At 39.3% G+C, this 26,764-nt stretch overlaps 1 protein-coding gene across 1 annotated transcript in view; it reads right to left on the bottom strand.

Annotated features, from left to right (window-relative positions):
* Positions 1–21,367, bottom strand: part of LOC141338008 (uncharacterized) — a 45,297-nt gene extending 23,930 nt beyond the window's left edge. Inside the window, exons 1-18 of the mRNA XM_073843580.1 lie at positions 21,193–21,367; positions 17,866–17,938; positions 17,380–17,484; positions 17,109–17,193; positions 16,769–16,964; positions 14,519–16,349; positions 12,890–13,060; positions 10,139–10,312; positions 9,288–9,458; positions 7,870–8,040; positions 7,322–7,495; positions 6,704–6,877; positions 6,381–6,551; positions 2,460–2,633; positions 2,098–2,268; positions 1,692–1,856; positions 740–913; positions 16–189 (exon numbers count right to left, since the gene is read on the bottom strand). Of these exons, the coding sequence (XP_073699681.1) occupies positions 16–189; positions 740–913; positions 1,692–1,856; positions 2,098–2,268; positions 2,460–2,633; positions 6,381–6,551; positions 6,704–6,877; positions 7,322–7,495; positions 7,870–8,040; positions 9,288–9,458; positions 10,139–10,312; positions 12,890–13,060; positions 14,519–16,349; positions 16,769–16,964; positions 17,109–17,193; positions 17,380–17,484; positions 17,866–17,938; positions 21,193–21,367 (4,529 nt within the window). The remainder of the gene's footprint in view (positions 1–15; positions 190–739; positions 914–1,691; positions 1,857–2,097; positions 2,269–2,459; positions 2,634–6,380; positions 6,552–6,703; positions 6,878–7,321; positions 7,496–7,869; positions 8,041–9,287; positions 9,459–10,138; positions 10,313–12,889; positions 13,061–14,518; positions 16,350–16,768; positions 16,965–17,108; positions 17,194–17,379; positions 17,485–17,865; positions 17,939–21,192) is intronic.
* Positions 21,368–26,764: the final 5,397 nt, after the last annotated feature.

The raw sequence follows: 26,764 nt of genomic DNA, 5'->3' as shown, positions 1-26,764 counted from the left end.
ATCATGTTAACTCACATAATTGTCTCCACTTTGCTATGAGAGTCCATCAAAAGAGCAGAGAGCTTCTCCCAGTCCAGTTCTCCTAATTTATTTTCACTCAGATCCAGTTCTTTCAGTAATAATGGACTTTGACCCATAACTTCAGTAAGATGATCACATGCTTCCTGGGCAGCAGTACTTTTCAAAAACCTAAAGCAAGCAGACAATAGATAATAGAATTAGATAATCATGTCACAATTCTTACAGCTCCCATCTTGCTTATGGGTCCAGTATATGAGTTGACCAATATGCGATTTCAGGCCAGATACGACAACTGATGATTCTCTGCTCTTGGTGGTTAATGTCAATACTTCATTCATTTTACAAAATTTCGCTGCTACCTAGTAAAATTAACCAGAGTGACTATATTACAGATATTTTGCTGCTTTCATGAGAAACTAATGATATTAACCCTTTCCCCACAAGTGCTTTTTTGGTGTTGCCAGTCAACACCGGCATTTTTTATCCTTTCCATGAAAGTCACAGGAAAAGCTGTAGGATAATCTGGCTGCAGATTCCAACATTGCCAAATTTCAAGAGTTTTTGAGCATATTTTAGGCAGTAGAATTTATTTCAATTACACTTCAGTAAAATCAGTGTAATTCAGTTCCACAATTGCACATTTCAGCCCTCTACCTAGTTTCACACAGCTAAAAACACGTTGATGGCGTATTATAAAATGTATGAAAACATTTATCACCTGATGGTCTTTAATGTACAGCATCCATCCAGTAGTACATCACTGAGCTCCTTTACTCCTGATTGTCCAGGATCATTTCCTGCGAGATCCAACTCTAACAGGTGTGAAGGGTTTGCTTTCAGAGCTGAAGCCAGAGCTTCATAACCTTCTTCAGTAATACCGCAGTTTGAAAGTCTGTAATATGGAAACAAAACAAAAAAGTTAAGTACTGTATGTTTTGTGCCAAATAAACCAAACTGATATATACTGTATGTGTGTGTATGTGTGTGCGTGTGTGTGTGTGTGTGTGTGTGTGTGTGTGCGTGTGCGTGTGCGTGTGCGTGTGCGTGTGTGTGTGTGTGTGTGTGTGTGTGTGTGAAATGCAATTACATTATTTAAATATTAAAACCTAATAATAAAAAGGCCATGGAAGCAGGAAACATAAATATTTTACATTAATATTGAAAAATCTCACCCCCCAAATAAGCAATGGTCCCACTGTATAGTAGATGTATCTATATAATATGTACTTCATAAATGGTTTGGTACAGTGTACCTATTGTGTCCTGAATTGGAAAACACTTTTGCTGCTATTGAGGTGGGATACACGTAAGGTTAGGGGCATATTTGGTGATATCTTTAGGTTTAAGGGGTAAAGGCTGGGTCAGCAGCGTAATTACAGCTGTAACTGCATAAATTAATTACAGATGTAATTACAGGAAGGTATTTGTATACAATAAATGCATATGTACACAATATCAAATTATTAATTTAAATGTACATAGTGGTACAGTTAATATAAAGTGAATCCTACACAATAAATGCCTTAATGATAACATTAAAATGTTTATTTTTCATAGCATTTTTAAGGATAAGCAAAGTAGTCAAACAAAAAGTATGTCATGACAGCCAATCTAATCAAATTGGCATTTACAAGTGTATATTATGTAGAAATGTAAATAAAGACACATGCCTCAGTTTCTCCAATCTGCACTGAGGGTTTTTCAACAGCAGACAGATTCCTGAGTTTCCTAGTTTATTCCCACTCAGATCCAGCTCTTTCAGGTTTGAAGGATTTGAATTAACTGCTGAAATCAGAGCAGCACAACCTTCTGCGGTGATCCTGTTATTATTCAGCCTGTAGAGACAGACAACTGTGTATAATCTGAAATCCTTCTTTAATGAACAACAACAGTCTTAGTTGCTTCTGCTTGTATTGTTGTCATTTGTAAGCTGCTCTGGATAAAAGTGTCTACTAAATTAACACGTTAAAATGTTGATGTAACCACTTATTTAATGTACAATATAAACGTTATATATTAAAGATACTTCAATGCAGCAATGCAAGTATAAATATGAACATTTTGTGAAATACTCACGTCAACGTTTCAAGTTTACAGTGTTTATCCTGTAGTAAAGCAGCAATCTGATTCACTCGTTTGTCTCCTAGTTTACGTTTATGCAGATTCAGATTTCTCAGGAGTAAAGGGTTTATACCCACAATCCCAGTCACATACTGACAAGCTTTATCTGCAGCAGGACCCAAAAACCTGCAGAAGAGAAGATGATGCAGAATTGAACTCAGTTCTTAAATAAATCTTTGCAATGGAGATAAAGAAAAACAGCAGTTGGTGCTGATTTTTGTTTAGCTTTTTGTGCAGCTTGTTGTTTTACTGAAATAATATTACATAAATTATTCACCTTCATATCATTTATGTTGTATTATTTCATCATGTCTCACCTCAATATCTTCAGTTGACAGTTTGGATCCTGCAGTAAATCATTGAGCTCTTTTACTCCTGATTGTCCAGGATCATTTCCTGTGAGATCCAGCTCTAACAGATGTGAAGGGTTTGATCTCAGAGCTGAAGCCAGAGCTTTATAACCTTCTTCTGTTATGCTACAGTTAGAGAGTCTAAAACAGGAATGAAAATGTATTTAAGAAAAGACCCATAAAAGATTAATCCTTAAAGGGGATATCAGATAATCCACCCAATGTTTTTTTTAAATCCCCACAAATCATAAGCACTTTCGTGATCCAGCTGCACCTCCAGATAAAGTAAGTCCACACTTAATATTTCTTATGATAATTTGCAAATCATCTGTCCTCTTCCAAGGAAGAGAGGTGTGGGGTAAGCAGAGCTCATTAAAGTGGACAATGGTACAAAATAAATACCAAATTATTGTTTTAAGTGTGAAAATATAGCAAAAGTAAAGTAGAAATTTAAAAACAATGAACTTATGAAAAGGCACCTGAAATAATTAGGTCTTCACTTTAAGCTTTCATTTAGTGATGAGTGAATTTTGGTAGAAAAAAAAGAGAGCAGGAGAAACACCAAGAAAATGTCTCAGAGTCGACAAAAGCTATAAAAAGAGTGTCACTTCTTTAATGTAGCCTGCAAAAGTAACATGCATGGTTGTTTATTTACACCATAACTACCTTAGCCAGAGCACAAAAAACTAATTTAGCTTTTCCGAGGCCCATATCTACAAAATATAGACTTCTGGGAATCTGTACTCTGTTCTCAAAAGACCATGTCAATCATTTTTGATCTAACAGCTTTCAAAATGTTATGGTGTTGGTAGAGGAGGAGTACAGTGAGAACAGTGCCTGGTTCCCACAGTGATGTTCAGTGGTAGTAAAGCTCTTACATTTGGATGTATTAGTGCTAAATGTGTGAGGGAGTTGTGCTTTATCCATGATGTCATGAATTCACACACCACTTTGTTGTCATGATCTGGGCTGTGGGGCTCCCCTCAGCCACCTGAGGTCGCTGTTTTCCCTTCCCTGCACACACATCCCTAATTGTACACTCCTGTCTAGTTGTTATCACTGATTACACGCACACCTGTTCACTATCACATCTGGTCTATAAGAACACTCATTTCCCACTACTCATCCTGGCTGCATTGTCTTCCGTATGGTTTGTTTCTTGTCACTGTCTGTCTGCTCTGTGTTCCTGAGATCCTGACCTTAGACTGTGTTCCCTGTTCTGTTTATTTAGTTTGTATTCAAGTTGTGTGTGCCGTGTTGACCTCCTTGTTTGAACGTGACAGAATGCAGCCAGCACAGATGGGTCCAGCGGGGAGTAATTTTTTTTCTGAGGAGGCGGAGGCGGCGTCGGCCACCCGCTTTGAGACCATCTACGCCTGTTTGGCGGCGATGGAGGCCATTAACGCTGAGGCGGAGCGGAAGCGCCCCTACTATAGGGCCAGGGCGGAGGCCTTTTTTCGGGAGAGGGCGTCCGCTCAATCTGTTCCTGATGCGGCGGTGACCGCTCTCTCTGTTCCGGACGCGGCGGTGACCGCTCTCTCTGTTCCTGACGCGGCGGTGACCGCTCTCTCTGTTCCTGATGCGGCGGTGACCGCTCTCTCTGCTCCTGACGCGGCGGTGACCGCTCTCTCTGCTCCTGACGCGGCGGTGACCGCTCTCTCTGCTCCGGACGCCGCGGTGACTGCTCTCTCTGCTCCTGACGCGGCGGTGACCGCTCTCTCTGCTCCTGACGCGGCGGTGACCGCTCTCTCTGCTCCGGACGCCGCGGTGACCGCTCTCTCTGTTCCGGACGCGGCGGTGACCGCTCTCTCTGCTCCGGACGCGGCGGTGACCGCTCTCTCTGTTCCGGACGCGGCGGTGACCGCTCTCTCTGCTCCTGACGCGGCGGTGACCGCTCTCTCTGTTCCGGACGCGGCGGTGACCGCTCTCTCTGCTCCTGACGCGGCGGTGACCGCTCTCTCTGCTCCTGACGCGGCGGTGACCGCTCTCTCTGCTCCGGACGCGGCGGTGACCGCTCTCTCTGTTCCGGACGCGGCGGTGACCGCTCTCTCTGCTCCTGACGCGGCGGTGACCGCTCTCTCTGCTCCTGACGCGGCGGTGACCGCTCTCTCTGCTCCTGACGCGGCGGTGACCGCTCTCTCTGCTCCTGACGCGGCTGTGACCGCTCTCTCTGCTCCGGACGCGGCGGTGACCGCGCTCTCTGTTCCGGACGCGGCGGTGACCGCTCTCTCTGTTCCGGACGCGGCGGTGACCGCTCTCTCTTTTCCGGACGCGGCGGTGACCGCTCTCTCTGGTACGGACGCGGCGGCGTCCGCTATCTCCGTGCCTGACGCGGCGACGTCCGCTATCTCCGTGCCTGACGCGGCGACGTCCGCTATCTCCGTGCCTGACGCGGCGACGTCCGCTATCTCCGTGCCTGACGCGGCGACGTCCGCTATCTCCGTGCCTGACGCGGCGACGTCCGCTATCTCCGTGCCTGACGCGGCGACGTCCGCTATCTCCGTGCCTGACGCGGCGGTGTCCGCTATTGGGCCTGACGCGCCGTTACACGGGCCTGGCCCGCCATCCCTCCCCCTGACTTGCCTTCCTCCGTGCCTCCTCCCTCCAGACTTAGGGAACGTCTGGGAGCCGTTCCGTGGGGAGGGGGTACTGTCATGATCTGGGCTGTGGGGCTCCCCTCAGCCACCTGAGGTCGCTGTTTTCCCTTCCCTGCACACACATCCCTAATTGTACACTCCTGTCTAGTTGTTATCACTGATTACACGCACACCTGTTCACTATCACATCTGGTCTATAAGAACACTCATTTCCCACTACTCATCCTGGCTGCATTGTCTTCCGTATGGTTTGTTTCTTGTCACTGTCTGTCTGCTCTGTGTTCCTGAGATCCTGACCTTAGACTGTGTTCCCTGTTCTGTTTATTTAGTTTGTATTCAAGTTGTGTGTGCCGTGTTGGCCTTTTGTTTGGTTTATGTTTATTTGTGTTTTGTTATATTAAAGTCAACTCCCTGCATTTGGACCCAGACCTCTTTACTCAACGTGACAGATGTGATGTAATACAAAAAAAAAAAAAAAATGAAACTGAAACTAAAGATGATACACTCTCCTCATTTTCTGCATCGGTGGGCATTTTTTTCAACTTGACAATGAAGATATTAATTCTCCCAAGGTGAAAATCCTACAGTGGACATGTATTTCATGCAGTCTTAACACTCTTAAGAACCTGTGAGGGATTCTGTAGAGACGAGCTGAGCAAAACTCCCCATTAAAGAGCAGGGCATTTAAGGAGGTCGTCCTCCAGGAGTTAAACAGGGCAGATGTGAAAATTTGTCATGAAGTTGAACACTCAGTGCTAAGAAGGGTCAGAGCAGTGTATTTAAAATTATGGAGGACATATTAAGTACTAGAATATAACACTTTGTTGAATTAAATCTAGGGTTTACTAATTTCTGCAATCCTGCATTTAAACAAAATTGGCTAAGTACTTATTGTTATGTTAGTGATCATTAAGAAAACTTCCTAGTATCAAGTCTTTTTGTTGAGTGAAGTGTTTAGCTGGATACAAGCCAGTACAATGGTTGTTATATAAATTATATACCTTCTATTCTAGGTGCATTGGTGTGAACTAGCAGGTTCAAATCTGTCTACACTGGAGGCAAACAGTGTAGCACATTGTGTTAAAAAAGCACATATAATAGATTATAATCATTGGATCTCTCTATACTGGATGCACGGTCTAAACTTCTGTGTTCTGACAGTAAACAGAAGTTCCATTCTTGCACACATTTACTCTACTTCCCACAACAGGACAAACAGATATGGAATTAAATGTTTGATTTGAAATGAGCTATACAAATAAATTTGAATTCAATGGTGAAATGTACTCACTTCAGTATCTTCAGCTCACACATAGAATTCTTCAGTCCCTCACTGATCTTGTTGACTCCAAAATCCAGCAGACAGCTGTTGTTCAGGTTCAATTCATGCAGGATGGTTTTGGAGGAGAGAACAGTAGCTAGAACTGAACAGCTTTTCTCTGTCAGCTCACAATTATTCACACTAAACACAAAAACAGCATTATTTTTTTATTTAGCATATATTCAACAGACATTAGTTCAACAGGTCTTCATATTTCCTCACACGTGACTAACAGGCGTTCATAATAATAATAATAATAAAAAGTTATGATGCATAAAATCATATTTACTTACTTAATTTTCTCCACTTTGCTATGAGAGTCCATCAAAAGCGCAGAGAGATTCTCCCCTTCCAGGGCTCCTAATATATCTCCACTCAGATCCAGATCTTTTAGTAATAACGGGCTTTTACCAAGAACATTAGTGAGATACTCACACGCTTTCTGTGCACCAGGACATTTCAGAAACCTAGAGGAAGATGATAAAAATTGTAGGTCAATGAGCCTTACATTATTTCCCTTTTTGCAGTTAAGACTAATGGCTCTAGTTTCAATTAACAAAATGCAAAGTAAAAAAAAAAGTAGTTTTAGTAGTTCTGTGGATAATATGCTAAACAAAGTGTTTTGAGAGCATAGCCTTTTTGGAGTTTCGTTATTCTAAGAGCAATTTAAAAAATATCTACAATTTATAATGTAATTAAATGTGTTTTCTATGAAAACTTGTGTTGGACAAACACAATTGCTGTGTGTGACAGTGATTTTGAACTGCAGTACATTTATCTTCTTGTTATTAAAATTAAAATTAAAATTGTACATCGGTCTATGTGACCACATTTCCCTAGTTTTTATTCATCTGATATCACATCTGCTGCTTATTTTAAAATATGCATGTATTTCAACATGATTTTATCACCTTATGGTCTGTAATTTACACTGTCCATCCTGTAGTAAATCATTGAGCACTTTCACTCCTGAATGTCCAGGATCATTTCCTGTGAGATCCAGCTCTATCAGGTGTGAATTGTTTGATCCCAGAGCTGAAGCCAGAGCTTTATAACCTTCTTTAGTGATACCGCAGTATGAAAATCTAGAAAATAAAAACAAATGAAACAATCAATTGATGAATCAATTATTCTACACAGTGTCTTAGTGTCCTAAACAACACAAATCCCTAAAAAGCAAGCCGCTTGTGAACTGTCTTCAATGTACAAATTAATTTTCAAAGAAAAACTGATGACTGAATATGGAGACAATCAAAGGCCAATAGACCATTAATCTAGCAGAAGCCAGAGCTTTATAACCTTCTTCTGTTACACTACAGTTAGAGAGTGTAGAACAGGATTGAAAATGTAAAATTCAAATGTACCAGATTAATCATTAAAAAGGAAACTTAAATTAAAACTGATGACTGAATATAGAGGCAAGTAAAGCCCCAGAAACTATTATTTTATTATAACTTACCTGAGTTTCTCGAGGTTACAGTTCTCTTTCAAGCCATCAGAGAGCAGCTTCACTCCTGAATCATGCAGATTGTTGTTGCTCAGGTCAAGATCCTTTAGACTGCTGGAGTCTGAACTGAGAACTGAAGCAAGATCTGAACAGCTTTTCTCTGTTAGATCACACTTTCTGAGCCTGGAAATAGAAACAAGATATGCAACTGAACCATTAAAGCTGCAAGATAGAGTATAGATTCTAAGTGAAGCAGCAACAGAAAAATAAGCAAGGCAAGTTTATTTATATAGCACATTTTGTAAATATCACATTTTTTGCACATTTGAGTAAACCCTTAGTATTTTTAACTGACTTTATCCTAATGATCTGAGTGATCTATTTACATTCAGTGAGCATGTCTGCAATGTATTGAGGTTCTAGGCCATTGAGTGATTTATAAACCAGTTATAATACTTTAGAATCAATCCTTAATGTATCTGGAAGCCAGCATAAAGACTCAAGGATTGGTGTGATATACGTCTGGTGATTCTGTAATTTTCTGGGTCTAGTCAGAATCTGGGCAGCAGCATTTTGTATAAGCTGCAGCTGTGTAATGGTCTTTTTGAGAAGGTCAGTTAGTAAAAGTTATATTCAACTGTTTTGCTAGAGGGAAACAATCATTAATTCTACTTTCAACGTTATTTGTTCTTCAGACTTTGCTCTTTAAAAACAATAAGTATCAGCTGTATGCAAAGTGACCAACATTTGGTTTTCAGCCATTGAAAATAGTAATATCCAACAGTGAGTCACATTGAGAACTCTAATATTTGGGACTGAACTATATAGGGCCTTGAAGATGAAGATTCAAAAAGAAATGTTTATTAGGGACCCAAATCTAAAATGATATTAAGATAAAATTTAATACTTATTGAGTTACAGACACACAAACTTTGAAAAAGTAAGATGCATGGCACTCAAGACAGGTTAAATGCAGCTTTTTTGATAGTGGGAAACAAGATACATCTCTACTTTCAACATTATTTGTTTGTCAGACATTCATTTTTTAAGGTAAAGGGTAAAATGTATCATCTGTACGCAATGTGATTCACATTTGGTTTTTGACAACTGAAAATGTTTAACAATTTATTCCTGGAGCCATATTGAAATTGCAATATTGCTGGAACTGAATCATGTAGGCTCTTAAAAAATGAAACTGCTAAAAGGAAAGTTTCTTTAAAAAAAATAAAAATAAAAAATGCAAATAAAAATAAATACTTCATGAAATACTTCATTTCTGAACAGTCACCACTGGCATATAATGCAATCTCTGTGTAAAAAAATATCATAATGATGCCACCATCTTTCTGGAATCATTTTTACAACCCTGTAATCTGCCACCAAATGAAAACTGTCATTTTGAAGTCAATGTCTGTTGTCACACAACTTACCTCAATATCTCCAATTTGCACTTCATATTTTTCAGTCCAGTACAGAGATGAATCACTCCTGAATTCTGCAGATTATTATTGTCCATGTTCAGCTCTTTCAGATTGGTTTCTGATTCAAGAACTGTAGCCAGAGCTGAACAGCTTTTGTCTGTTAAGTTACAATTATTTAGCCTACAAGAGAAATTACATCATGAAACTAAATGCATATAATACATTGGTTAAATACAAACAATAAATATGTTTACCATCTTTTACAGAAACAGTAATATATATTTATATTTTAATGTGAATTGTGCAAATTACATTTTAATGTGATATGCACCAAATTTGATTGACATAAATCAGATCTGCTGCATAAACAAACAAAATGATATTATATTGATACTGTGTTGACATACAATGCCCTCCAAGAGTTTGGATATCAGCATAGTGTGAATCATCTTTGGGCAATCCATTAGGAGGCTTAGAGTAATATATCAAGTCTGACAGCTCGGATGCCCAGATTATGCAGAGCTGTAATAGCTGATTATACATTGTACATAATGATAAACTGCATTTTTACCAAATTCTTTTGTCAGTTAAATACCTTAACCAAGTTCAGTTTTTTTTTATTCCCAAAATATTACTCATATTATCATATTGTCTTACTATTTTGTCTTAATATATTAATTTTTTATTTAATTTTAGAATTTGTTAATGCAATTCTATGCATTATGTCTTAAAACTTGTGTTGAACTAATGAACATTTTGAATTGCAGTAGATTTATTTTCCTGTCAATCGAACTGTACAAGTTTCAAATATCTGTAGCTATTTTTTTATATCTGTAGATATTTTTGAAGACATTTATCACCTGAGTATCTTTAATTTGCAGCATCCATTCTGTAGTACTTCAGTGAGCTGCTCCACTCCTGCTTGCCCTGGATCATTTCCTGAGAGATCTAGCTCTATCAGGTGTAAAGAATTCGATTTCAAAGCTGAAGCCAGAGCTTTGTAACCATCTTCTGTGATACTGCAGTTTGAAAGTCTAGGACAGAAATAAAAAATAATCACTGTTATTCTAAAACTTACCTTAATAATCCAAAAGGTTAATTAGATTTCATTCTTTTTTACAAATATATTGAACATTAGTTGCAAAAACTGATAAATAACTGTGGAGGCAAAACAAGGCACATAGAAATTTAATTTATTAGAAATCAACGGAAATGTTTAGTCAGTGCCAGGTGTAGGAAAAAACACAGGCTTTTAGCCAGTACTGCTGGAGCTGCATGTGGAGCAGGCCCATTGGTATCACAGGGGGTATGACAATGTTGCTGATTCAGATGTAGATTTAAAAAAATGTAAATAAATAAATAAATAATAGCTGTTTTAACTTGAGATGGCTACAATGCCCGCCTCAAGGGATGAAGCCATTGAAAGTGCCATTGACACTGCCTTAAATTGTTTAGTTTAGTCAACTAATATATTCCAGTTGTCACTTGAATTAAAATTTACTTTTAAAATTAACTTAAAATTTCAAGTTAACTAAAAATGTTAAGGCAGCGGGTTAACAAATTATATTAAGTTAAAAAAAACTTTTAGAAAATTATTTAATTAGTTATTATTAATTATTATAATTTTTTACAGTGTTGTTGCAGTCCTACTCTACAAGCAATCATCTCAAACTTTTGCTCTTTGCCCATTTTATACATGTAGCACTGTTGAAATTATATATCCTTACAAGATCCAGTCTGTTCTAATGACACTCTGAACATTATACTTTTTCTCTGTCATGATTATCGTCCTGTTTTGTTGTATTTCACCTCCCAACGTGCTCCGTGACCCAGATTCTCCTTTGATTGTGTTCATGTTATCCAGATGTGTCTTGTCTTTAAGCTTGTTACCCCATGTATTAAGTCCTAGTCTGTGCATTCTGTCTCTGTCGGTCTACATCGTCTATACGTGTGACTTTGCCGTTCCAAGTGTGGATTACTCTGTGAGCTGGATTATAATAAACTCTGTTCCTTTGAGCTATGTCTCATCGTTTCCTATGACACAGTGTGTTTTTTTCTATTTTTCCCTTTATAAATCCCTTCGACCCCTTTACACGTCCTGGTTACCTCCTCCTCCTGCTGGAGCAGGGGGAAAGATCGCTCATAGACCATACCAGATTGTTCCTTGCCCTCGCTTGTCTTATCAGCTATCCGGACAAAGCACTCTGCGCCGGATATTTATTTCTCCACTGTGAGAAGCATAAGCCCAAGCCCACCATCGACAGAGAGCCAGAGCTTGCCACAAATGGTGTGCCATCGCCGCATGGAGCGACAGAGCAGTGGATCACTGCGGACCAGGAGCTGCAAGTGACATCAGTCCAGGTGCATGAGCTGGCTACAATGCCCGCCTCAAGGGATGAAGCTGTTGACAGTGAGATTGGTGAGAGGAGCTCTGCCCACTGCACCATGGCTAAGGGTGAGCTATTAGTTTATCTGGGACAGTTGGATGTTAAAATAGTTTTGACTATGGACCTCTATGCTGATCTGCCCACTATTCTCCCTCCTTTGTTTCCAAGTCTAACGCAGAGAGAATCCAGCCTGGAGAGGGCTTCTGTTCCCAGGGTCAAATACCCACCCACTCCTGCCTCCGTCTCCGCTGTCATCTGGCAGCGCCTCTGCTCACCCTCAGCCCACCATCTGTGTTGTGGGCTCACTGTGGGTCTGCCAGTCTCCATCAGTGCCATGCCCGAGTCCAGTCCTCTCTGTTTCCGCCTCAGGCTCCCCCGCCACCTGCTCCGCTGCCATCAGTTGGTCCCCTGCAGTTGTCAGCCCATCCTCCTCCATGGCTCCTCCTTCCGTCGGCTCCACTATGGGTCGCCATTATGGCTGTGGCCTGGGTCCCGCCTGGCTCCTTCTGCTCCAAGTCCCTCTTGTCTCCGTCTGGTCCATCCTAGCTCCTCCCCCATTGTCTCCTCCATGGACTTCTGTGTGTCTGACCTCTTCCCAAGTTCCCTCCCATCTCTCCCTCAGTTGTTTCTATCGTGCGAGGATATGCCCTCCAAGAGGGGGCGATATGTCAGAAATATGGACCTGTTTTGTTTTTCCTCCCAGCGTGTTCTGTGACCCAGTTTCTACCTTGTTTGATTGTGTTCATGTTATCCAGGTGTGTCTTGTATTTAAGCTCGTTACCCCATGAATTTAAGTCCTAGTCTGTGATTCTGTTTCTGTCGTGTCTACATCATCTTATACATGTGTCATACATGTGATACGTGTCTTTTACGTGTGCTGGATTATAATAAACTCTGTTCCTTTGATCTACGTCTCCATCATTCCCTCCTACACAGTGTGTGAGATAGTCTGGTTTGAAATATGTAGTCTGGTTTTAATGGCTCTTTAATCATTGGTAGCTAGTTGCTGTTAGCAATTATTTAGAAATTGTGCTTTTTAACACCTTGATAATAAAAGTTAGAAAAAATCAGGCAAATTAAAAAATATTTAAATCCAGCATTTGCACACTGCCCATATTTTTTTTTAACAAAGGAAATGGTAAAACAGGAAATTAATCTGGTGTATTTAGTTATAGCCAAATAATATATAAATATACCTAAAAGATCTGTTGCCAGACAACTTACCTTAGTATCTCCAATTCACACTTTACCATCTTCAGTCCAGTACAGATTTTCTTCACTCCTGAATCCCGCAGATTATTATTGTTCATGTTTAGCTCTTTCAGGCTGGTATCTGATCCAAGAAGTGTAGCAAGAGCTGGGCAGCTTTTGTCAGTTAAATTGCAATCATTTAGTCTGCATGGGAAATAAATCACATCACAGTATTAGAAGGAACATATACAATACATTTTTAATATACAAATATTAAATATTGTCCTATTAATTTACATGAAAAGTAAATATACAGTAATAAGAGTGAGCTACACTAACATTCCTTGTTTGAATAAAAATTGTTTATTACAAACGATAGCTTTAATAACAATGAGTTGCTTGATAAGTGTTTAAAGAGGAGATTCTGAGGGTTTAATTATTTGAACATAGTAAGTTTTGTTTAAAGTTAGTGAAAATAACTATGAACTAATGTGTTGTATAATGTTGGCTGTTAACTGATTCATCCTCTGCTAACTTCACTCTATAAAGCAAAGTTTTCGTCAAACATTTTTTTTTCACTGATGAAAATGTTCTGTGTGACAAACATATGATGAAAATATTTTGACATATTCATGTACAAATAAAATACAATGTCAGGAATGACGATATAGGACAAACTCTGCATGGTTGGGAGCGCAGATGCACAGATTTGAACTGTAATGCACTTATCTACCCGCTGAGACACAAGTTTGCATACACTTGTGGAACATCTCATTAAGCATAAAAAAAAGTTGAGGTCTGGGAGTAAAAGCAGACATATGACAAATTTGAAAAAGTGTGACAACTTGTCACATGTCTGATTTTCTGAGCGCAAACATAGAAATTGCCTCTCAGAGAGTACACAAGTACTGAATTAATTCCTCGTTTGTATCTTATTGCACTTGAACTGACAAATACATACAAAAAGATGTCAAATTTTTCATTTTGGCGAGTATTCATGTAAACACACTTGGTTATGTCTTAGTGAAACAAACAGTTTGTAAAATATTGCAATGTGCATCAGTAAATTTGATCTGTCCATTCGGTCTTAAAGAGACAACAGCTAAATTATTGCTTTTATTTAATTTTAAGATAAATAAAGACATGCTGTGTTTCACAGCAGTTAAATCTGTGTCTATATTGCATAATGTCATATTATCATTCATATTAAGAGGTTTTCTCCAGCAATATATATTGGGAATTTGTAAATTTAGGATGCTTAATTAATGCATTAAAACCCATAAAATCTTAGTCAACTAAATCTACTATATATTTAGTCGACTAAAAACTTAAAACTACACTCAATCTACATTCAGATGACTAAAACATGACTTAAACTAAATGGCACTGTTGTCAAAAGACCATGACTAAAACTAAATCAAAATTTGCTGTCAAAATTAACACTGCTACATAAATGTAAAAGTGACACTATTAATAAGCCATAAACAATTAGCTTTAAACTTTAATTCCCATGTAATCATAAAAAAAGAAGAAAAGATAAGGATATAGGAAAAAAATGTAGCATTAATCATATATGTAAAGTATGTTAAAGAATCACTATAAAGCAATGAAGATAACCGCACATTTCAAATTAAAGCGAAACTTGTGTATTAAATGACTTACAGAGCTCTTTTGGAGGTTCTGATCACTGCTGACAGTCTAATTAGACACTCATCTGATTTCTTGAATTTCTGAAGCTCAAACTCCTCCAGCTCCTCCCCTGATGTCAGCAACACAAAAGCCAAAGCAGACCACTGGGCAGGTGAAAGGTCACCAGATGAGAGACTTCCTTTACTAAGGTGGTTCTGAATTTCTTTCACCAGAGTTTGGTCGTTCAGTTCATTCAGACAGTAGAACAGATTGATGGATCTCTCTGGAGACAGATTATCTCCTAATTTTTGCTTGATGTACTGAACTATTTCCTTGTTGCTCTGGTCATTGCAGTCATGCTGTGTCAACAGACCTCGTAAGAGTCGTCGATTGGACTGGAGTGACAGACCGAGAAGAAATCGAAGGAAAAGGTCCAGATGTCCATTGTCACTCTCAAGAGCCTTGTCCACTGCAGTCTTAAGCAAATCAATGATGGTTTCAGTTTTGTTTTCCTGTTCTGTAGAGTCATGAACAAATACACTTTTTTTGTTTTTGTCTAGAAAGAAATGTGCATAAAGGGCTGCAATAAACTCTTGAATGCTCAAGTGAACAAAACAGTACATGGAACCAATAATTATCCCTGTTTCCTCCTTAAAGATCTGGGTACACATGCCTGAATACACTGATGCCTTACAGACATCAATACCACAGGCTTCCAGGTCTGTGTCATAGAAGATCAGGTTGTTTTTTTCCAGCTCTTGAAATGCCAGTTTACCCAGTGAAAGGATGGCATCTTTATCCCAGGAAACATCTGGTGTGTATTCTCCACAATACTTTCGGCGAATCTGCTGGATCTGAAAGCGAAGGAAGTGTGTGTACATTTGTGTCAGGGTTTGGGGAGTGTCTTCAGTATTTGCTTCCTGCAGTGTTTTGGAGGAGTCATCAGCCTCATTGTTTTTCAGATCATTATTTCTTTTCTCCTCTAAAATGTTTTGGAAAACAGTAGCTGAAATCCAGCAGAAAACTGGGATGTGGCACATGATAAAGAGACTCTTTGATTTCTTAACATGATCAATGATTTCTTTGTCCTGATTCCCATCCGTGAATCTTTTTTTGAAGTACTCTTCCTTTTGTGCATCATTGAATCCTCGGATCTCTGTCAGCTGGTCGATACAGTCAGGAGGAATCTTACTGGCAGCTGCTGGTCTGGTGGTGATCCAGATGAGAGCCGAAGAAAGCAGATTTCCCTTGATGAGGTTTGTCAGGAGAACATCTAGAGAGACTAATGACGATACATCAGACCATGTCTCATTACCCTCAAAGTTTAGAGGAAGACGACATTCATCTAGTCCATCAAGGATGAACAGGACTTTAAAATTATTTCTTCTTGTAAGGTTAAGTCCTTTTGCTTCTGGGAAAAACTGAGTTATAAGGTCCATTAAACTTTGTTTATTTCCATCCATTAAGTTCATCTCTCTGAATGGAAGAGGAAAGATGAAGTTGATATCCTGATTTTCTTTTCCTTCAGCCCAATCCAGAATAAACTTTTGCACAGAGACTGATTTTCCGATGCCAGCAACTCCTTTTGTCAGTACAGTACGGATCTCCTTGTCTTGTTCAGGTGCTTCAAACAATTTTTTGCATTCAACCTGTATCTCCTGTGATTCACAACGTCTGGAAGCAACTTCGATCTGTCTTACCTCATGTTCAGTATTGACTTGTTCACTACAACCCTGAATAATATAGAGATCTGTGTAGATGTTATTCAGAAGTGTAGAGTCACCTTGCTTTGCAATTCCTTCAAACACACATTGATACTTCTTCTTTAGGCTACATTTTAGCTGATGAATGAAAATGAGATCATCTAAACAGGAGGGGAAAAAAAACAGTTTCAGTCCATTTTGTCTAATACATTCATAAGCAGGGCTCCAGAATTACTAGTAATAACACTTTCTGGTTTTCTCTGTCAGTGCTGTTTGATCTGTTTATAACAGAGAATTGTGTGCAGAATTTGAGTGCTTCTCACTAGATTTCTCTAGATCTATCAAATCTCTGTACACTAGAACATAAAACAGTTTTCCCCCATGCCCTCTCCAGTTTATACAGCTAACACAGGAATCATCACCAGTGTTCTGTAATTATTTTCTGTAATTCATTCTCCATCAATTATTGCCTCTTTCTCAACTATGATGTAAAAACATATGCATATGTTTTGTCCTATAAACATTTGGTTGCAGTCATGAGCCTAAGTGAGAATATGACAAATGGTTATTAGTCTCTTACCTTCTAGAGTATCAGCAGCTTCCTCTTGTTTTATCTCCCTCAGAAAGTAGAGTGTGAGATCAAGAGCTGCTTCTTTGATACTACACCTATTCTCATTAAAGTCCTTCACAAAGTATTGTGGGTTGTCTTTTTGTAATATTTTCCTGAACTTGTCAAGCTCATTCTTCAAGAATTTGATTATTTTGGTCTCTATATCCTGCAGCAAAAATAAAAAAAACTCAGGACTCAATTAAAGGATTTAATTTAAACCTAATTATACATCCATATTGTGTCAAAGCGATTTCTAAATTGCATTTATGTGTTCAATAACATATTTCTAAACATTAAACATTTTTCTTACCTCGAAGATCCCTAAGAGATTGTCTTTGAAATTCTTGTGGTTTCCCTGAGCCTGGTAGTCTAAATCAAATGTCTCATTTTGAATCCTGTTAGCAAATAAATAGAACAAAATACTGCATTTCCAGGTATGATGAACATATATTACAGAAATACCCTGACAAACATTCCAGAGTCTATGTAAATATTTGACCTAAAAAAGTTTCATAATAAGCATTCACTGATAAATTTTCTAACACAGTCTGTGTGACCAAAAATCCGAAACACAGAAATACCTTCTAGCAGATGGTGTTTTTTTGTCACTGAAGTTCAATGGTTCATTTTTTGACAGGTCACTCTTCACAGACACAGAGCTGGATACAGGTGAGCCTGATCTGACACTAATGACATAAAGAGCAGAAAGAGAGAGAGAAATAAATCTTTAACAGAGGAGTTACTTCAGTATAATTTAAAAAGGTTTAATGCAGCAAATGATAATTAGATACAGTATAGCTGTGCATTTCAACTTGCTATGACTATGGTCGGATGGATATATTCATGTTTGGTTATATGATCTTTATTTTCCATGCTGAATGTGCATGTATGCCTCTTAGTGATTGCCTGTGTAGTTGTTTTACTAAAAGAAGCTCCAGAAAAAGTTTTAATAATAGTCACCAAATATTGTGTAATGTATTTGAAATTTTATTCAGTAAAGTTCTATCACACACTACCCTTGTGTATAAATAATGCTTTAATGCCATATTGTAAAACAGATTAAATACCTTTTGGAAGATGACGTTTTTGTCTCACTGAAGTTTGACATCCGGTCACTCTTCACAGACACAGAGCTGGACACATATTATAAATTTAGACACCTTTTAATACATTGCAATAAAACATTAGATAATAAATAAAAATGCTTTAATGCTACAGTCCCTCTACTGTTATATTACCCAGAAAAACGGCTGAGGGAATGACTAAATTAGCATGTTTTTAAATGTGTATAACTTTGTAAATAATGTTTTTTTGCTTTTCAGATTTAAAATGTTTATTATCTACTGGCTATTTTTTAAAACCAAATTTGTAGTCATTTGTATTATCAGTTACTCAAGCAGTTAATTGCACTGATAAAATGATTAATTCATAGTCCCAAAACATCTATGTCCATGGTAGAAACACTCTATGTTAGTTATTTAGTTTAACTGTCTATAAAGCCCTGTTTACAATGTAAAGTTTAAAAGTATTTAAATGAATGAATAAATAATCTTACCTCTGATTCTCTGAGAGACTCATCTCAGACAGAGAATCTTTTCCACACTCCTTTTACACACTGCAGCTAAACAAGTTTTTTTTTTTTTTTTTTTTTTTTTTGCATACAGTCAGCTATTCAGTATGACCTAAAGATGATGACATATTACATAGATCAATAACATAGCAGTCATTCAGGAACATAATGAAGAAAAAACACTACATAAGTTAAAGTTAATTACAAACAAACAAAATATATGAAGAATAATAAATTAGTCTGATATGTGGTCATTAGAGCATAGTAATTTACACTGTGCTTAAAATTATGGGAAAACTGAACCCTGTTTGCTAATTTCTATACTAAAGTTTAATATCCTTTTACAATCATGTTTTTTTTCTCAGTTTGTGTTAGTTGTTGAATCATTTGTTTGTCATTGCTTCATATTTACACTAAAAGGTGTGCAAGGCACAAACTACAAGTTGTTGCACACATGGTTAAAACACTTATACACATGCTAGTATGACAAAACATATATTTGAAAAAAGTGCACAAATTCAAAAATCTTTTTGAGGATTTCACTGAACATTTATCCAAAATAAAGCCTGAAGTAAATGTTTCATACAAGTTTTTAGTGTTCATTTAAAATGAGACAAATCTGCTATTATCTAATCTTCTTTTTATTGAGCACAATAAAACATACATAGACAGCAACCTAATGACATAGGCTGAGACCATATATATATATATATATATATATATATATATATATATATATATATACACACACACATACACACACACACACGCAAAAGAGACACAGCCGGGGAGAAAACTAAATAAAACAAGACAAAACAAAGGGAAAAAAGAAAAAAAAAAAAAAAAAAAAAAAAAAAAAAAAGAGTACAAGAAGATGGAAACAAAAATGGGGAAAAAACAAAAAACAAGCTATAAATGTCAGGGTTGTGTGCAGGACGAGACGAAAGACAAGATTAACAATTAACAATCTATTTAATATAATACTTCAAAGGATCAATGCAGGAACAGGCAGGAACACACATCACAAAACTTTAAAGACCGACATGAACTGAAGATACAAACAGACTTTTAAAGGGTGACTAGATGATTAAACACAGGTGACACAGATGACTAATAATTAAACACAGGTGATGGGGATGACAGGCTGATGAGGGTGAAACCAAAAATGACAACATGACAGGGGGAGACCAGATGAACAGACAGGACTGTGACATTACACCCCCCTCCGAAAAGGCGCGTCCTCGCGCCGTGGGGAACAACAAAAAAAAAAAAAAAAAAAAAAAAAAAAAAAAAAAAAAAAGAGAAGGGGAGCGAAAAAACCATGTGGGAGGAGGCTTTGGCGGAGGACGGCACCCCTGGAGGGGGACAACAAACAAAGTCAACAGAGTCCAGGGGGGCGACGAAGGTGGGAGGAGCCAGGGAAGAAACAGGAGGGACCCGGAGCAGGAGGCACAGAGCAAGACCCAGGCCACAGCCATGAAGATCCATGGTGGAGCCGACGGAGGGAGGAGCCATGGTGGAGGATGGGCTGACGACTCCAGGGGTCCGACCGACAGAGGCAGAGCAGGTGAAGGATGAGCCCGAGGCGGAGACGGAGAGCCGAAGATCCTGGGCGACACCGAGGATCCGGAGGGCCAAGGCGGAGCCAGAGGCTCTGGCGACCAAGGCGGAGGCGGAGATCCAGAGGGCCGCGGTGGAGCCGGAGCGACAGAGGACTGAGGTGGAGCCGGGGGGAGGGAGGAGCCCAACGGAGCCGATGGGATGGAGCGACGAGGCGTAGCCAGAGGAGTAGAGTCCGTAGGCGATGGCGGGACGACAACCGACCAAGGCGGAGCCGGAGGGACGAGGAAGCCCGGTGGAGCTGGTGGGCCGACGGGCGACGCTGAAGATGAGGGAGCTGAGAGCCGTGGTGGAGCCGCAGGGTCGGAGGGCCGAGGCGGAGTTCTGGACTCTGAGGCTGGAGGTGGAGATGAGGGATCCTCCAGCCGAGACGCCGATGGAAGCTGGCAGACCTGCGGCGAGCCCACTGCACAGATGGAGGACTGAGGGTGAGCAGGGGGACTGACAGGTGACAGCGGGGTTTCTGGAAGGCTGGACGGAACCAGCGGAGATTCAGGATGACTGGACGGAACCAGCGGAGACTCAGGAGGGCTGGACGGAACCAGCGGAGATTCAGGACGGCTGGACGGAACCAGCGGAGATTCAGGACGGCTGGACGGGACCAGCGGAGATTCAGGACGGCTGGACGGGACCAGCAGAGATTCAGGACGGCTGGACGGGACCAGCAGAGATTCAGGACGGCTGGACGGGACCAGCAGAGATTCAGGACGGCTGGACGGGACCAGCGGAGATTCAGGATGGCTGGACGGAACCAGCGGGGATTCAGGATGGCTGGACGGAACCAGCGGGGATCCAGGATTAGGCAGAAGAGGGCGGGTGGGTGGGAAGTTCAGGCAGGCCAGTGTTTCTGAGAAGAAGTCTATTAAATCCCCAGAGTGTTGCTCAAGCTCACCCCCAGTGGTGGTGCAGTGGGCAGGGCTCTCTACCGCCCTCTCTTGCTCCACGCAGCACTCCACCGTCGCAGATGTAGAGGTCGGCTCACGCTCTTGGTCGGAGGTTTTGATCCCATCGGCAGTCCATACTGTGGCCGCTCCGGGCTCAGGCTCTCCGTCCGCGGTGAATGCGGGCTCATACTCTGCATGTCGGGGTGATGTTTGGCTGGGCTCTGGGTCTGAAGTGGGGCTGGTGTCATCCTTCGCGGTCAACGAAGCTCTGCTGGACACCAGCACCCACTCGATGTAACCGGCGAGGCTCTCTCGAGGACCCTCCCCGGACAGCTGCGCTTTAGTGGCGATGTTAAGTCCTGCACGGAAGAACGTGCACAGGCAGCGGTCCGGGTAATGCGTCATCGGCGCGAGGTACATAAAGTCACTTATGTGGTCCTCGAGAGAGCGGTTCCCCTGCTCCAGCAGGATGATGCGGACAGCAGGGATATTCATAAGGGAAAAAAAAAAAATAAAACAAACACTGATTCAAAAAACGGAAAAGAAACGCAGGGGAAGACGCCGTGAACTGTTTTGGGTCGGTCTTTCTGTCAGGGTTGTGTGCAGGACGAGACGAGACGAAAGACAAGATTAACAATTAACAATCTATTTAATATAATACTTCAAAGGATCAATGCAGGAACAGGCAGGTACAGGCAGGAACACACATCACAAAACTTTAAAGACCGACATGAACTGAAGATACAAACAGACTTTTAAAGGGTGACTAGATGATTAAACACAGGTGACACAGATGACTAATAATTAAACACAGGTGATGGGGATGACAGGCTGATGAGGGTGAAACCAAAAATGACAACATGACAGGGGGAGACCAGATGAACAGACAGGACTGTGACAATAAATGTATGGATGTGGTAGTTTAAATGGGTACAGGGATAAGTTAAATCATTAGATTTCTGTGTTATTTAGTGAAAAGATTTAACTGTAGACATAACTGTACTAAATATAGAACAGGAAGCAATACAATATACAATAGTAGTGATATTATAATACAATGTTAAACAACAATAGGAGCAGTAGATGTTAATCTCAATATAATGAGACAGATCCAGGATCCGATAATGGCTATGACAGATAATATCCTACTTTTAACATGACTGAACAGATAACTAACAGGAACCCTAGTAGAAAAATAATACTATAATGAAACCAGTAGTGGACACAGAGGTGGAAGCAGTGGTAGCATCGATGATTGTAATAGTAATAGTACAACAGTATGAAATAGACTAATTGGTAGAGTTATTGCTAATTATTGCCAATTGTGTCTCCCATCCCCTTAGGTCCAGCAGCCGCCCCATCCCCACCGGCGAGCGCATCCAACACACCCATCGGCACAGACCCCAGCAATGTCTCCATTCCACCCTGTCCCTCCACCTTGTTTCTCACCCTGCCAGTGACTAGACCCCACTCCTATACCAGTGAATGCCATTTTATTTAATGGTCCACCACACCATGCACCTCCAGAACAGGCTCCCCCAGTCTGTGCGTGACCCGATGGGTGACCGCTCATTATTAGTACTGTTTGTATCCACTGAACCCTTTTTATGTTGCAAACTGGCCGTAGTCCTGGTGTTCACCAGTCAGCTCCCCAACCAAAGACACCATTTACTTTTCAAAGTGTTTATTCAACAAACACCACACCACTGGCTTATTAATTGCTATGTCTCACACGCCAGTTAAGGAGTTAGTAATTGAGGCTTAGAATAAGATTAGTGCAGATATATTTTCACTCACCTACAATTGAACACATTGAGTGTTTTATGCTGATGATACATAGGGCAACTTTTTGAGTAATTTTTTTTTTTTTTAAATCATGTTGCTTTGGCACTTTTCCATTGAGAATGGGTAACAAATTTCTATTTGGATAATTTAGATCCATCGTGGGCCCTGTTTCTCACCTGGTTGTCCATTGACGGCAACACTGCCCAAAGTTGCCCAGCAACATTGCTCAAAAAGTTGCTCAGTGTATCATCAGCTTTAGAGTTTCTCTCTTTGTATCTTGACAATGCAATAAACACACTATTCCTATTTATACCAATGGATGTGCAGCATATTTACTGCACTGTAAATGCTAGTGTGTAAGTTGCATGATCTGTATAAAATGTTATTGTGGCTGTGATGTGTCAAGCGACAGGCATAATGCATTCCCCTGTAAACAATGGCTGCATTTACACTGCAAGCCTTATTGCACAGATCTGATTTTTTTGACCATATCCGATTTTTTGGCCCGCCTTTTTACATTCACTTTAGACATAACTGGTATCAAGTATCTCATTTTACATTAATTCCCACCCATCAGTGATCTCTTTACTATGCACATGGTCAGTGTTGGGGAGTAACTAGGCGTTACGTAATTTAATTACAAAATAAATGTAACAGTAATTCGTTACAGTTACTGAGAAAAATGTGTAATTGAATTACAGTTACTTCTGAAAATGTTAAAGATTACAAATGGGGTTACATTTAAAAAAAATCTTAAAAAATTTGGGATATGTTGAATAATATTAATCTATTACTTTGCCTGTTTTTGATATGCACGATGCCTTCTGCTAAGGCCATTTAATAAAGCGGTACTATTCTGATGCTTTTGATTGGTTTTCCGGTTTGAATTTGCGACGCACTACGTCTGCCAATTACGTTAATCCTCTTTGCCAGTGCGTTCATCCTCCCCTTTGTGTATTCGAGATCAATATTAAAAGCATTCATAACAAATTAGCTAGCCTGCTAGCTGCCTTTACCAGACACACTTGTATTTATAAACTAGTGATGGGTCGTTCTTGAACGATTTGTTCATTTTGAACGAATCTTTAATGTGACTCGGGAAGAAAGAGTCGTCTCGGGTAGTGATTCGTTCAGTCGTGCATGCACAATTGCGCAACTATGAACGAACGACTCAAACCCGATGACTCGAGAGATGAACTAATCAATTCTGTTTCCGGCTCAGGCAGCATAGGTAAAGTGTATGGGGCTGTCACATGATGAACGAACGACTCAAACCGGTACAGATAGAGGTGAGGGAGCTAATCATAGACTGAAGACCCAGGTAAACAATGAATTAACCTTTTCTTTTTCTAATAGTATTATAGTTTTGTCTTGTTTGTAGTGTAATCAACGTTTGTACAAGCAGTACATGTGTTATGAAAGTAACATGTAGCTTTTTAATTATATTTTGGTAAAATGAACGAAATGACTCGAAAAAAGATTCGTTCATTTTGCTGAACGAGACTCAAAGATCCGAGTCGGTAAAATGATTCGAACTTCCCATCACTATTATGAACCCTTTTACAAAAAAATTATCGCATTTTCAAACCATTTTAATTTTGAGTGTCATTTGTAAAATCAGTGTTTAGACTGCTGCGTGATTTTCAGCTGAAACGTGACTAATGATTTGAAGGATGAAAATCCGCTGCAGTTTTGTTTATTTTCGAAAAATATATAATTATTTTTTTCGAGGGCTTGAAACTTTTCTCTATAATGATCGATGTTGACCTAACGTGCCACTTAGTGGACAAATCTCTCAATTAGTTTGTCCCATTTTGTCCCAGTTGGTCATTGAATCTAAGCAGTGTTTTAGATGAAATGTAACTTTATTTAAAACAATAAAAAAAAAAAAAATACCATGGATTTTATGACACAGCTACAATGATGGAGTCTGTTTGGATTTGGCAGTATCTATTCTAGAATCTATTCTTGCTTCTGTTAGTGAGAAATAATTATTAGCCCTGTATGGTATAATGATTTCCCTTCACAAATAGTGGTAAAAAATTAATAGTATGCAGATTTTTACTTTTTTTTATTATATCAGTAAGCATTATTATAATCTAGAATTGTGTTTTCATCTTAAATATAACTAAAAATAATTATCTGCTTTTTTAGAGGAAACGTTCAAGAAATTTTTTCTTGAACAAGATTTAATTTTTTTTCAAGGCATTGTTACTTGCCAGTGTGTCCTGTCAAAGCTATGCAAAAATTTGATTTTGTAACAACAGTAAAACACTGACAAAACAGTCCATGAACCTGACAGTACCCTTCTGGTGGAATGACCTGCCCAACTCAATCCGAACAGCTGAGTCCTTAGCCATCTTTAAGAATTGGTTAAAAACACATCTCTTCAATCTGTATTTGACCCTCTTACTCTAGCACTCTCTATTCTAAAATAAAAAATAAAAAATGAGACTTGTCATAGCACTTTTTGCTCTTTTGTTGATTTTGATTGCTTCATTGTCCTCTTTTGTAAGTCGCTTGGGATAAAAGCATCTGCTAAATGTCTAAATGTAAATGTAAACTTACACAGCATGATGAGGCTTAAGGCGCCCTGGGGTAAAGGCGCCTTTGGTTTTATTTTCCTCTAAACCATTAGATGGCAGAAAAAAAACGGTGTAGCACTTTCCAAAACATCCACTTTTCAAGATGCATGTGCAAATTTGACTGATCCTTGACAGGATTGTGGGCAGCAGTGCAAAGTTGATTTTGTGCTTGCATTATCTAATATTTGATGTTTTTAAAAATCTTGTAGATTTAAGTATCAAATCAGAATTGCTAAAAATTATTTATATAAAGTTCTTTGTGATTTTCAGTTTTGTTTAAGTATGTTCATAAGTTCCATTGAACTCTATGGTAATGGTGGAGCCTGCATCAATAGCTGCTTTTGAGAAACGCACCCCAGAGGGCGTCTTGCCAGGGGCGGCATGAGGCGCCTGCACCAGAATAAAATAAATAAATGAAGCGGGTAATCAGGTTTTTACCACTCATAGGCATTGAATGTCAATACCTTGCGGGTGATTTAACCTGGTCAGGACTCAGAGAGTGTGTACCTGAAGAAGTACTCTCTCACTCAGATGTAATTTTATATCTATAACATATATAGCAGTTAAGCAACATGACATGGCCAAAAGAGTGCCATTTTACCTGAAAACCAGTGCGATTGCAAATTTGACATTGATTTTATACAACAGTTCAAATAAGTGATCATGTGACTTACATTTTAGACACAATATTACTGTTTTTGCTCAGTTTGGTTAATGAAAGTTCCAAACACAGCAAAACACTGTAGTGTTACATTACTGAATGATTTAGGATGAATTAGGTGAGTAAACGATTCAATAACTTTTTTTAAAGGGTCATATGACATTGCTAAAATCACTTTTTTTTATTTAGTGTAATGCTATGTGTTTACATGGTATAAGGTGGTTCTCCCAACTCCCAAGGCACCATACCAGCTAGAACTGCCACTGCTTATAAACCAACACAAAATCTCAATTTTACTGAGCTGCCTTCTGCTGATGCAACCATGAATTTGTGCATGTTGAATAATAATAACAATGAGTTTGAAAAATAAAATTGTAAAGCAGTTTTGACTCTGTAGTGTTTAAAACGATCATCTGAAAACAGACTCACTCTTACATTTGTTTACTCACTTTTACAAAGAGTCCTTTCCTCGGTCCTCTGACATAGGCCTAATGCATCTGAACACTCATTCCAAACAGCTCAACACAACATGGACAACACCAATGAAGTTTTTGAGAGGGGGCCCACCGAACATAAGTTCTCCCCTTTACCTGCAGAGGTGAATACAGTATATTGAGGAATATTGGTAACAAACAAAACTTCCTGTCTTGTAATTTTACATTAAATTACACTTATTTACTCAAGAGCCAAAGAACCATAGTCCTTTTGCATACATAATTTAATAATTACAACATGCTCAAATGTTAATGTAGGCTACTCATTTCAAATGCTGTTGACTATTTGAATGAATGTAGACTATAAGTGAACTGAAGCATCATATTTACTCAGTTGATATCTGTTACACTATCTTTTTACACAAAT

The sequence above is a fragment of the Garra rufa genome, chromosome 7 (genome assembly GCF_049309525.1).
Source record: "Garra rufa chromosome 7, GarRuf1.0, whole genome shotgun sequence".
NCBI classification, from domain to species: Eukaryota; Metazoa; Chordata; class Actinopteri; order Cypriniformes; family Cyprinidae; genus Garra; species Garra rufa.
This window is presented reverse-complemented; position numbering and strand designations above follow the sequence as displayed.